The sequence below is a fragment of the Mustela nivalis genome, assembly GCF_964662115.1.
Source record: "Mustela nivalis genome assembly, chromosome: 2".
Classification (NCBI taxonomy): Eukaryota; Metazoa; Chordata; class Mammalia; order Carnivora; family Mustelidae; genus Mustela; species Mustela nivalis.
In genome coordinates, this window is record NC_139021.1 from 134788845 (window position 1) to 134802540 (window position 13696).

The 13696-nt window shown below is 42.0% G+C and overlaps 2 protein-coding genes across 55 annotated transcripts in view; both read right to left on the reverse strand.

Moving 5' to 3' along the window:
- The window catches only part of PPP3CB (protein phosphatase 3 catalytic subunit beta), a 56423-nt gene extending 48166 nt beyond the window's left edge, over positions 1-8257 (reverse strand). For 5 of the 7 annotated variants that reach the window (XM_082717113.1, XM_082717112.1, XM_082717108.1 and 2 more), the window contains exon 1: positions 8045-8247. In XM_082717113.1, the coding sequence (XP_082573239.1) occupies positions 8045-8129 (85 nt within the window). In that variant the 5' untranslated portion in view covers positions 8130-8247. Of the gene's footprint in view, positions 1-8044 lie in introns of all 7 variants that reach the window. The other 2 variants (XM_082717109.1, XM_082717110.1) reach the window with 2 other exon arrangements.
- Positions 8258-9937: 1680 nt separating this feature from the next.
- USP54 (ubiquitin specific peptidase 54) overlaps positions 9938-13696 on the reverse strand; it is a 119738-nt gene continuing 115979 nt past the window's right edge. For 40 of the 48 annotated variants that reach the window (XR_014306985.1, XR_014306986.1, XR_014306987.1 and 37 more), the window contains 2 exons: positions 13290-13476; positions 9938-11262 (listed from right to left, as the gene is read on the reverse strand). Coding sequence is in view for 45 of the 48 variants with exons in the window: in XM_082716366.1 (XP_082572492.1) it covers positions 10703-11262; positions 13290-13476 (747 nt within the window). In the remaining 3 variants the exon portion in view is untranslated. The remainder of the gene's footprint in view (positions 11263-13289; positions 13477-13696) is intronic. The other 8 variants (XM_082716390.1, XM_082716388.1, XM_082716391.1 and 5 more) reach the window with 2 other exon arrangements.

Genomic DNA, 13696 nt, shown 5'->3' on the forward strand with positions numbered 1-13696 from the left:
TCAGATGGCATGCAAGATCCCTTGTAATCTGAACCTTGCCTACATTTTCAACCCTCATCTTGTCACTACCTCACATTCCAGATACTTTCTACACTCCAGAAACTTTATTTTCGTTTTTTAAATTATATCATTTTTTAAAAATCTCTGTACTTTTTCATGCCCTGTTTGGGGGTACACTATTACCATTTTTTCTTTTAATTAACTTCTTGTCCTTAAACCTCATTTCAGTGTTCCAAATCCTGAAAACTTTTCCTCATGTTCTCAGACTAAGTTAATGGTGTCCCTTCCATTGTGGTCCTATATCATAGCCTATAATCCACATCTATATCATGGCACTTACTAATTGCACTGTAAAAATATCTCCCCCATGTGCTTATGAACTCTTTGAAGGGAGGGAGCTATGTCTTTCATCACCACATATCTGGGGATTAGAACATTGCTATTAATCAATATTTACTGAATTAATGATATAGTTTCTAAAACACTTGTATATCTGGACACTAATTTATATAGCAATGACAATATATTTATACTGCTTTATTTGCAGTTTACAAAGTATGTACTTTGACATACATAAACCTTTAAGATTTTCAGAGGCATCCTGGAAGTTTGGTAGGGCAGGTTTTATCCCCATTTCATAAATGGGATAAGAGGTTCAGAAAACTTGGGGCACCTGGGTAGCTCAGTGGGTTAAGCCTCTGCCTTCAGCTCAGGTCATGATCCCAGGGTCCTGGGATGGAGCCCCTAATCAGGCTCTCTGCTGGGCAGGGAGCCTGCTTCCTACTCTCTCTCGGCCTGCCTCTCTGCCTACTTGTGATCTATCCCCCCGGGCCCTGCGTCAAATAAATAAATAAAAGGAGGTTCAGAGAACTTAAATGGCTTTCTCAAGGTGTTTCAACCAGTAAGGGGTAGAACCATGGTTGAAATTGAGGTCTTCAGAATACTACTCCAATACAATCTGTCTTATACCAACAAAATGACAATGTCTTCTGGCTCAAAGAGTCATCAAAAGTTTCCTCATCATGAAAATGGGTATAATCCCATTCTGGTGCCATGCATTGACCACATGCTCTAAAAAAAAAAAAAAAAAGATTCAATAAATCCTACAGTACAGTCCTCAAAATTTCAAGGTATCCCTTGGGATCCTTTTAATCTGTGGTGGTTATTTAATATAGTACCTTTCCCTCAAAATTGGTTCCCCTTCATGTCTTATTTTTGACATGGTTATCACCTCTCTCTCCCTGGAACTTGAAATTTTGGTGTTATTGTTCTCTTCCAAGACTCCAAGTCCTACTGATTCTTCAAATTTTCTTCATTTTCTTACCTCTCCATTGCTGCAATGCTAGTTCAAGTACTTACTGCTTTGTGTACTAAAAAAAATCTAACTAAAAAAAAAAAAAAAACGAACTCAGTTCTATTTTCCCTCCCTCTTGTTTGTACAAAACACTGCCAGATTAACCTATTCAAAACTTTGGGGTAGTTTCTTAAGAACTAAAAAATAAAGGTGGGGGGGGGGTAGCCACAAACGCATTTCCAAGATCCTTCCCTCTTTGACCATTTCAGTCTTTTACATTTCTTTCCAATCTTTGCCTCTAACTACAATTGCTCAATTTAATCAATCCCTAAAGCAAAATTAGTCTGATCATTTCCTTAAAAAGTTTTGGTCTTCTACCTGTTAGCATACCCAATAACTGATCCAATATATCTACTTTTCTAAAAAAAATTTAAAGAGAGAGCGAGCACGAGCGAGCGAGCATGCGCCCATACATGGGGAAAAGCAGCAGAGGGAGAGGGAGAAGCACACTCCCCTGTGAGCAGGGAGCTCCTTGCTGGGCTTGATCTCAGGACCCCAGGATCATGACCTAAGCCGAAGGCAGATACCTAACCAACTGAGCCACCCAGGCACCCCAATATATCTACTTCTAAAATTATTCAGAATTTGTGTCATATATGGTTTCTCTCTTTCCCTTAATGCATGCTTTGGTCATTCTGCACTTGGACTACTTTGGTCCTAAGATGCTGAATAAGGACTCCCCCCCACCTAGAATTACTACAATCTTTTCAATTTTGCCCACTCTACAACACTCAGAATTCTCTCGCTAAAATTTAATAATTAATCCTTCACCCTGATTTAGGTCTCTCCCCTTCTAATATTTTGTTCTATATAATACCATGTTACATTTCAGAAACCAAGATATTGGGTCAATCTTCTATTTCAAAACCTTCAATAAATATGATGATGGCTACCACTGGTTAATTTAAGAAAAGGTTAATATAACCTAGGAAATAAATATATCAAATGCAAAGGAAAGTCACAGTGTGTGTACTAAAATGAACATACACACAATACAGACAATGCCCTCTAAGTGAGAAGGTGGATTTTTATACTAAGACTAACAGATTCAGTAAGTGCAAGAGACAATCATGTGCCACGCTATGCACTGAGGTACATACTTTACATGGACCATCACCATTAATCCTTCAAAAACCCTGAAAAATACTTTATTAATTCAATTTTACCAATGAGAACACTGAAGGTTGATGATATTAAATATCTTGTCCACAGTGAAAAGGTTATTAAGGTAACCTAGGATTCAAACCTAGACAATTGAACTCCAAAGCCTCTTCATCATCCAGAGGCTATACTGCTTGAGAGCTTTAGTTTCAGCTCCTCAACTTAGTGTACCAAAGATGGTTTCTAACGTCATCTCCTGCCACTCACAGCCAAGCATTTACACACTACTGTCACACAATTTCAAGCTTTTTTCCCAAACTCCATCCATGCCTTTCTGCTGCTGTTTTCTCTATTCCAGTCCTACCTTCTGTTTGCAAAAATTCTACTCACCCTTCAAGCCCTACCTCAAAGCATAATCCTCTCACTGATGCTTTCTCTCCAAATAAGAAAAAGTCAACTTCTTCTTTACAGTTCCAATAGCACTTTATACATACCTTGTTATATTATTTAGTTGCAATAATGCCTCCCCCACTAGACTGCCAGCACTCCAAGACAATCTTACTTAATTATATCTAATTCAATTGTGTCTCCTCAATGCCTATTATGCTTTGGTACAAAGCAGGTACTCAGTAAATGTTGCACATAGATGGTCACAATCCTCTGGCTATTTAAATCCTACCCTTCCTTCAAGATCTCCTTCTTCCTTATATAAACTCTTGTTAGACTATTCCACTCCAGAGTCATCAGTACCTCCTTTAAACTCCTTACTGGCTCAGTCACTTATCTGGCAATTATTAATGGCACCCACCCTTATGACATATACAAATAACTTTTCATGAATACTTTTTTCTCCAAGGACTAAGACGGTTTTTCTTTTTCTTTTAGAAGATTTTATTTATTTGACACAGAAAGACACAGCAAGAGAGGGAACACAAATGGGGTGAATGGGAGAGGGAGAAGCAGGTTTCCTGCAGAGCAGGGAGCTCAATGTGGACCTGGGATCATGACCTGAGCCAAAGGCAGATGCTTAACGACTGAGGCACCCAGGTGCCCCTCATTTTTTTATATACTTCTGTTGTCTCCCTACAGTTTTTAGCATACAGCAGGCATTTAATAAATATTTGCTATTTGATTACTATGATGTTCCAAAATAAATATTACATAACATAGAAGGATGCCCAATTATCTTCACTTAATTTTATCTGTGTATAAATAAACATTTTTATGATAAAATGAAGTCATATGATTGGTACTAAAATACACCTCGTTTAATAAATCAAGATTCTTTTCATCAAACGTTTCCTAATAGCTCTTGCTAATTCATTCAATAACTGCAATCTAAAGCTTTTGCCTTACTACTGAGCAGCTATATTCCTTCCTTGGCATTTTCCTTCTAAGATGACTTGTTACCACAATGTTCTCTCTCCTTCCCTTCCTCTCTCCATCTCTTTCTGTCTGTCTCTCTCATATATACACACTCACAGACACTATTTTCTCTGTTCCTTTGCTTTCTCTAGGACACATGGTACTGAAGATTTATTTTAGAATGCTTAACAGTTTAATGGGGGTGGAAGGAAAAATCATTTTCAAGAGTTATCTTTTTAGACAGGTAAGTCCACAAAATACATTTAGTAAACAAAAAATTAAAATTCAAGTTGCTTTAAAATATGATGAAATAGAACTAGCAAGAAACACTGAAGTAGCCATGTGACCCAAAGACCTATGTGGGTCATCTAACAATCTGTAATGAAAATAAGCAATCCTAATAAAGCTATCTAGTGGAAAACACTTGAGCCAAATGACCTCAGACTTATAAGCAGGGCAGCTGGCAAGAGAACAGAAATGAACTGCAAAGCTGCCTATTTGAAATATATCAGCTTAAAAACTTAACACACACACACACACACACACACACTCTTCAGCATTTTGGTTCAATCTGAAAGTCTGATAAATTTAAGAGATAAGGTTAATATAACCTAGGAAATAAAGAAAATATACTGAATACAAAGGAAAGTCACAGTGTGCATACTAAAATGAACATATACGGTATAGACAATGCTCTCTAAATGATAAAGGTGGATTCTTTTATCAAGACTAACAGATTCAATGATCTCAAGAGACAATACAGTTTTACAAATCTGAGACCCCATCTATATAGAAAGTATATTTTTAAAGTATCTGGAAATAAAAGGTAGGGTAGTATCTGGATAATTCAAGTCAAGTAAATTGGGGAGGGAGGGAGAGAGCAATATACATAAATTCAGGGTTTTATGCTTTAATTATCCATAGCAATTTTGCTGATGTGGCAGTTAAGGCACTCATGCAGATACAATTAGCCCTTTTTCTTAGTTTGTTTGCTTTTTCTTATCTCCAACTTATCTTAGTGGAAGAATAGAAAAATGTATAATGGGAAATACTTAAGAGGGCATACTATCTCACCTAAACCACTGGGCTACAGCAACTTTCAAACACAAGAATTTGACCTAAGCCAGCAACAGCTGGAGTAGGCTCAGAAATAAAATTGGTGGGGAGCCTGGGTGGTTCTGCCTTCCGCTCAGGTCATGATCCTGGGGTCCTGGGATCAAACCCGGCATCAATCCCATTTTCAGCGGGGAGTCTGCTCATCCCCCTCCTTCTGTCCCTACCCTCCCATGCTTTCTTGCTCTCTAATAAATACAATCTGGAGGAAAAAAAAAAAAAGAAATTGCTTTCACTAGCCAGGAAACCTAATCACCCATAATCAGCAATATGGAATCACCATTAATAATTTTAATGTCAGTGAAAAGCTAATTAAATTAATACATGAATCACCTACAATATTCCAAGATTTCAAACTTCATATGAACTTTAGACACATGAATTAAACACAGAAAGATCTACAGCCCTTTTGAAACTATCATGACCATAAAATACAGGCCTTCTGACTAAAAAGTATAAAAGTGTAAAATTTAGAAACAAAGAAAAGGTTCAGGGAATAAAAGACTACTTGTATTCAATACCAACAATGGTCTCCATGATATTACTACTATGAAATGATACAGATACAAAATTAGCACATACTAAACTTACAAGATTTTCGTAAGTTGAACTTAAGTTTAAGGAGCACTGTGGTCATGTATGTTCTGACAAGAGTGTTCTCTATCATCAAATATAACATGATTGTACAATTATTCAAAGAAGGTAGGCGAGAACCCTGAAGATGAAATCCAAAACCAGATTTCTGTATAAAAGGTGTATTTCTCATTAATTTCTGAGGAAGCCAGAATGGAGACTCCATGAGCCGTGCAAACCAGTCTGTTGCCACCATCTCTAAACATGTGATCCTTATCAGGCATTCCAGCTGCTAACAAATTCCATAAAGAAATGAAAGTTGTCTGGGTGAAGAATATAATAAGCACATGAGATGTTACTCCTATGAGCTCTATTTAACTATAATTTTCTACACCAACAAGATCCTTTCCTATTTACCTAAATCAAATGACTTTTATTCCATATCAATAATCTACAAATGTGACCATCTTGGATTCACAACTCATCCTTAAGGGAATATGCCTTATGTTTGGAATCTTATTTTTACTGTATTAAAGCAGTACAATACAGAAAAACATTATCATATATATGACAAAAAAACAAGAAGATTCACAAGCATAAGGAGAGCACAAAGTTGCTCGGGAATGTGACTAGTTGTCCTATCTAATAGTAAGGTGAAAAGTACCTCCAGGCATGAAAATACAACATGAATATAGTCAGAAAATGAAGAGGCAGCCCATGTCTGTGTTCCCCAATCCCCACAGAACTTCAGGGATTTCATGTTAGGACAACCAGTCTGAACTACCAATCTTTTTTTTTTTTTTTCTCCCCCCTTCTCTTTTTATAAAGATTTATCAGGACAAGGATTCCATAAACTCTTTATTCAGCTCATTCCAAGGCCTGGTCCAACTGGATATACTACTAACTTTTAAAAATTGTCTACACAAGCCTGGATACAGATCAGGGTTATTATTAAAGGAGGCTCAAATTGAAAAATTAAAATAGGGGCGCCTGGGTGGCTCAGTGTATTAACGCCTCTACCTTTGGCTCAGGTCATGATCCCAGGGTCCTGGGAGGGAGCTCCACATAGGGCTCTCTGCTCGGCAGGGAACCTGCTTCCCTTCCTCTCTCTCTGCCTACTTGTGATCTCTGTCTGTCAAATAAATAAATAAAATCTTTAAAAAAATAAAATGAATTAAAAAAAATTTTTTTTAGTTAAAATAGGGGCGCCTGGGTGGCTCAGTGAGTTAAGCCTCTGCTTCCGGCTGGGGTCATGATCTCAGGGTCCTGGGATCCAGCCCTACATCCGGCTCTCTGCTCGGCAGGGGGCCTGCTTCCCCCCCCTCTCTCTCTGCCTGCCTCTGCCTGCTTGTGATCTTTCTGTCAAATAAATAAATAAAATAAAATAAAAGTTCAAATAAAAAACACAAAGGAAAAGGCTTTCTTGTTTTTAAGTATTTTAATAGAAACATACCTGGTCAAATTTCAAAAACTGGACTAACAGTGTTTAAACATTGTGCCAGTATATTTGAGAAGCTGAATGAAAACAGGAAGTATCTGGCCTTCCAAAAGAAACGTAATACAACATAGAAAACTTTATTCTAAAATGATGTCAATTTATTGACCAAGCTACACAGTAAAGAATAACCATTTCAGATTGTTTTTCACCTCCACATCGGTGTTTCAAGTTGATGGCTCTGTGAGCCATGGAAATCTTAAGCAACAATTTCCCCTCAGTATTCTATTTTAAATTAATCTGCTGATCCGCTGTGGGTATACATAAATTCTGTCCCAGCTGAGAAATATTTAATTTTTTCTTCTATGGGTGTTTGTTTGCAAGGTGAGGGGTAACCCCTTTTGGCCTTTGACCAGTGTTGGCCGGTTTTCTAAGTAAAGGGTTTTTTCTATCCACAAGCCGTTTTCCTTTTATGCTGCCTTATTTCCATCTATTCGGCACTTAAAAGCCGGGTCCCCCAAATCTTGCCTGTCTCTTCACCCTTGTCCAATCCCACATGGTTCCCCCAGTTTCCGCGTGGAGTGACACCTGAGGGCCAAGCGCGAACCCCTGCGGCTGGCGCTAACTAGGCGCGAATCGGGCTGACGGCTGTCACTGGGGAGCAGGCGTGGGCCAAAGCCGAGGTGATTTCTGACTGCTCATCGCCCGGCCCCGCATGGCTGAAGGTCTCCAAGCCCCTCGGTCCGCCCAGGGAAGCCAGGCGTGCAGCTGTCGCCGGGCAGGAAGCTAATCGCGGCCTCTGGGCCGTTTTGACAGGCCCAGGAGAAAAAAAGAAAAGGGCTCAATGCGGCTAGGAGACTCACCCCTAAGGCTAGAAGACCACAAGAGCGAAACCCCGGTCTCGGGCCTTAAGGCATGAGACCGTGGAGCCACCGCTACCGAATCAGCCCAGCCCAGCAGGGGCCCGCCCAGGGGCCACTCCCCAAGGGAGACAGCCAGTCACTCGCCCGCCCTTCCGGGCCCGCTCCGGAGGGGACGGTCTCCCGCCCGCCCTCACACACAGCTCCTCAGGCCAGGCCCCCAGGGCTTCGTCCACCTCTCACCTTTGACGACGCGGTCAGCCCCGGGAGGGGGCGGCGGGGGCGGGGGTGGGGGCGGTGCAGCCCGGGCCGGCTCCGGGGCGGCCATGCTGGGCCCGGGGCTCGGCTAGGCGCTGGGCCGGGCGGGGTTGGGGGCGGGGGCGGCGGCTACCAGAGCCAAGCGGCGGCGCCGCCGGGGAACATGGCGGACCCTTTCCCTACAGAGGGGCTAAGACCGGCATGCACCGCGCTTTGCGGGGGCGGGGGCGGGGCAGACTCTAGGGACCTGGGCAAAATTACTGAGGCTGGGAGAGAAACAGGACGAGGCCAAGGGATCAGGTTAAAATTCTGGGCAGGCAGAAACAATAGAGAGTGAAGAGGGCGGACTATCTATTGCTAGTAACTGCATTGAATTAAGTGCTAGGAAACGTAACATTGGTTCTCTTGGAGCTCCCGATATGATGGGGAGACTTAAACCTTAGAATCTACTAGTAGAGAAAAAAATGTATAACAGTTTGGCTACCAAATCTGGGTACTTTGGTTGATAACGGACTGGAAAATAGACAAGGCATTGCAGGTTCTAGAGAGAAGTGACTGTTCAAAATGGAGTTTGAGAAGCTGGCCCTTATGTTTGGAGCCTGGAACTGTCAAGAGTCTGAAGGTACAGAATTAAAGTATAGGTAGAGCAGAATAGGCTCCAAAATCAAAAGTAGGTAAGGGGAAAGGAAGGGATGACACCAAGAGATGTTCAAAGTGTACAGAATTCACCTGAAAAGGACACAGCCTGCCTCTCGATCCACTCAGAAAACAGAGATTTGGAAGGCAGAGGAGTATATAGAGAATTGGAAATTGGAAATTTGTTTCTTATAATACTTCACATGATACTTCTGTGCACATACAAAATCTGAGCCCAGCTGAGAAACTTTATAGAGATGGACCTTCATGGGAAAAGGGATGGTGGGACAAGAACTAACTGATGGTTTAATCAACAATTATTAGAAGGTGTGTGTATGACAGTAAGAGATGTACTGAATCGTGGACAGTACAGTGTATCCACTAAGATCTATGTCTTGATGGCATAGGATCCAAGTGGGGTGAGAAATTCCTGCCCATCTTCCTGATGAATACTAAAATGTACTCAAAATCTGCTTACAATGGAGGATGTTAAGCAGTGGTCCAAAGGCCTCAAAGAAAAACATTCTACCTCTTCTTTCTGTCAATCTTAATGATTTGAGGTAAAAGAGGAGTAAAAGGTAAAAGAGGAGGTTAAGTGTCCAAAGGGTATTCTTTGCAAAGGGAGTCCACAAAATACCTTTTAGAGGGAGAATTTGGGAGTGAGGCAGAGGTGAAAATGGACCTTTCTGAGCAATAGTTATTCCACTTCACTGTCAACAACCACCTGTTTCAAAGATGTGAGAACCACCAGAGAAGTGCAGAAATTCCACAATGCTGGCAAGGGGAGGGGCAGCCATGGGAAGAGAACAAGGAAGGGATAGGAGGCATCTCACAAACTTGTATATAGATAAGGAGTGAGTTTCTAAGAGGATCTGAATCCCAAGAAAATCACCCTAAGGAGGAAGTATTTAATATACTGAGGGCCTTTAAGCTGGAAAGGAATAAGAAATATACTAGCAGCAGTAATAACAAGGAAAGTCACTCCACTTTAGGGGCCCATTGATTCCTACCGTCAGTATATTTCCTTCAATTATCCTTAAAACTATTTAGCTCCTCACCTTCATCAAAAGCCACACTCACACTCACACTTACATATACATGTATGTTTGTGCCATGGCTCTCTCTTTGGGAGCCCCAGGCCACTGGGAATTTGTATTTTTTGCTTCTTCAGGCCTTCCCCCCACCCCCAATATAAAAGAGCAAGAGCATACAAAAGGCGTTAAATAGACAAATGACAAGGAATTAAATACAACTATCTTAAAGATTTATTAATGAAAAATACTTTACAAAAACAGTATGTTTGGCCCTAAAATAGTTTAGCTGACTCTGAGGGTTTACAACAGTGACTGAGCAAGTGGCAGTAATGGCTCTGCTGCTGAGGACAGGAAGGTGTGTTAGTGTGCCTGACTCCATCTGTTCAGAAGGACAAGTGTTAATGTTGGCAGCTCTGAATTCTAGGCCTAAGGTTTGGGGGGACAGGGAAGGCTGACAGCCCATAATACCTGGCAGGTAGGCTTCCCTGAATGATATGGTCAGTACCATGACCACACAGCTACATGCCCCTCCAAGGATGGGGTATGGGGAAGACAGAAGGTCAGGTAATACGGATAGGTGGGTAAAACAAAGAACAGAAGTTGGCAGTATAGTAGGGAAAAGAGGATGAAGGCTCAGGTGCATGTGGGGGCATAAAGGATCCAGGAATAAAATGGTGACCCTAAAACCCTAAGGAATGGCTAGTGTCCAGGGTAATATGGATTCATCTTTAAAGTGGCTCAAATAAAACCCTAAACAGCAGTTGCTTCCTTTTGCTAGGTGAATGGAAATTGGAATTTCAAATATTCCCCTCAAGAAGCCAGGTCTTATTAGGGGTTCCAGTTATCCCTAGGAGAAACTGCCAGCTCTATGTTGAGATGAGACTAGCAGAACCTTGGAGGGATGCGTGCTAACTCCTCCACAGTACAGTCTAATGGAGAAAGCTGTGGCTCCAGGAAAGGAAAGAGGGAACCCTTACCATCTATTGTGCTGCAGGGCCCTTGCCCTTATCTGTTCTCTTCCAGGAGCATCCGCTAGAACAAACAGAAACTCCTCTCCCCCTGTCCTCCTGGGCCCAGACTGCGGGGCATAACTGGTTTGCCTCCAGTCATCATCTGGGGGCATATCTACTCTTCGAGGACCAGGGACTCGAGAATCAGGAACAGGACCCAAATTCCAAGTTGACCTCAGGGGTACATGAAGACTGCTTGATGGTGGAGACACAGGGTAAACAATGGGAGGGTGAGAGGAAGAATGGAAAATATCCCCCCAGGACTGAGCATGAGGAACCTGAAGGCCCTGGCGTCTTTCTGGTAGTGTGGCAGTGTGTGTCAGCTGAGGCTTGCACCCTGGAGTACTCAGGAATCTGGCCCCAATATGCTGGTTGGTGTCTGACCATGGACCCCAGGAGGCATCTGTTCGGGAACGATGGGGGAGACTCTGGTAGTTCAGAGTTCTTCCTGTGTACTTGACCCCCTGGCAAGTTTCACCCCTGTCACACACAGCCAGAAACTGCTGGACACTCCTCGAAGTTCCTGGGAAGAGAAAAAGAAACCAAAGATAAAGCATCTTCAGTAAACCATTCTTCTTCCCAAAGGACATTCCTGACTATTCCTCTCAACTCCCTATCGCCATAAGAGCATACACATATGGGAAAGAAGAAGTCTAGCTCTGCTTTTAATTTCATTTTTAAAAATTCTTAGGGGAGCCTGGGTGGCTCAGTTGGTTATGCTCAGGTCATGATCGCAGGGTCCTGGGATCAGCCCCACATCGGGGCTCCCTCCTCAGTGGGGAACCTGCTTCTCCATCTCCCTCTGCCTGCTGCTCTGCCTGCTTGTGCTTTCTTGCTTTCTCTCTCTCAAATAAATAAATAAAATCTTTTTTAAAAATTCTTAATATACATCAAAATCAAGTATCTCACATCCAACCTGGGCAAATGTTGTCATAACTTCTATCTCACTCTACTATAATTCTTCCTCCACCCCCCGAAGAACGGCTCCCTAATATTACAAATATATAACTCACTATAACAACTCTTCTCTTAGAGCCACCACTCCAAAACATCACTCTGCTTTTCTTAATATGTACTTTTACTCCAGTTAATCTGTTTCTGCTCACATTCTTGCTCAGTCCCTGAGATCTCTGTTTTTGTTCACACTACTCCTACCACATACACAGTATGGAATGCCTTTTCTATACATTAGTTCCCCTTTACTTAAATGAAACAAAATACATAATCTTAAAAAGTCACTTCTATTTTTTTTTTATTTTAAAGTAGGCTCCACACCCAGCATGGAAGGCAATGCAGGGGTTGAACTCATGACCCGGAGATCAAGACCTGAGCTGAAAACAAGAGTTGGAATGCCCAACTGCCTGAGCCACCCAGGCACCCAACAACAACAACAAAAATAGAGAGAGAGAGAGAGAGAGAGAGAGAAAGAAAAATCACTTATAAAAAATACTTTCGATTCTTTATTTTATAACCCATCAACATCCTTAGTATACTCCTGTATGTATGTATATCCTGATTGTTACAGCTCTGAGCTCTTTAAGAACAGAGAGCTGCCTTCTTTCTCCCCTATGTTCACCATAGCATTTAGTCCAGAATAGGCTACACTAAATGTTGCCTAATGGGATAGATGCCCATAACAGTTGCCAAACACGGGGGACTATCTGGCTGCTCCACTGCGTAACAGGAAGTTCATCTATCCAGAACGCCTGCTTATCCAAACCTCCCTAAAATGTGGACACATACCTAGAATACAAATCTTACCTTTGGTTCTAGAACCACTACCACAACCTGCCCCAGGGCATTTACCTCTGTAAGCTAGGGTTTCTCAATCTCAACACTACTGATACTTTGAGCTGATACTACTTTTTTTTGGGGGGGGGTGGTCATGGAGGTAAACTGGCCTGTGCACTGTAGGATATTTAGCAGCATCCCTGGCTTCCACTCATTGGATGCTAGTAGTACTTTCCCTTTCCCACTTAGAATCCCTGCTTTAAGTAGACTCAGCCTCTTCGTGAGAAAGAAACATAGCAAATCTTACTACAGAGGGTGAAAGAAAGCCAGAAGGATGCCATCCACCTTTCCCAAGATTGTCTGGGTCTGTATATACTACATAGGTATTCCATATACAAGGTGTTTCCAGGTCTCCCATTTACTCCTTGTCCTTCTAGACTATCCCTCAGCTGAGACTCAGGGGATAGTAGGAGAGAAACTAGCTAATAGAGATGATACTTTCTGTTTTGGGAAGATGCTAAAGACTCGATATTAACTCCTCTTGGTTGTTTAAAAGCTTGTCTTATCACGATAGACCCTGTTCATTCTCTTGGGTAGTTAGACTAAGGATCTACAGCAGCCAACCATATTAACTGAGTAATGATTCAATCACAATTCATCTTGACCAATGTTTGATCTTAAAGTGGTAATTCATATCCCTTTACTACCTACCTTGGGACTCCACCCTGCCCCCATATGTGTACTGATTTTATCTTTCTAGGTTGTCTCGAGAAAGGTACCACATTATGGCACATGATAATTAGATTTGGGGAGAGTTACCTGGGGGACTATGGGGATCCCCTGCCATGCTGGGCATCAAGACATCTGGGGACAGGAACTGTGGTTGGGGTGGGTACATTTGGGGACCAAGGAGAAACACAGGAGGGTCATGGATGACAGGGAGGGAAGAGGAGCTGGAACAACGGTGCCCGGTTTCCAAAGGCTTTTTCCTCGCGTTTGATGAATCCTTATAGTGAGACAAGACAAAAAACAAAAAAACATAAAGATGAGGATTAACACACAGTCGGATATGGTTGGGTAAACACAGTGAGGCAAGCAGGGAGAGATGGAGGGAACTGGAGTACCAATATGCCTAGCTCTAGGGAGGGACCCAATTTACTCAGTCACTCTTTCCATCAGCCCCTTTAGGAATATCCCTAGACGGCTAGGAACTGGAGACATGGAAC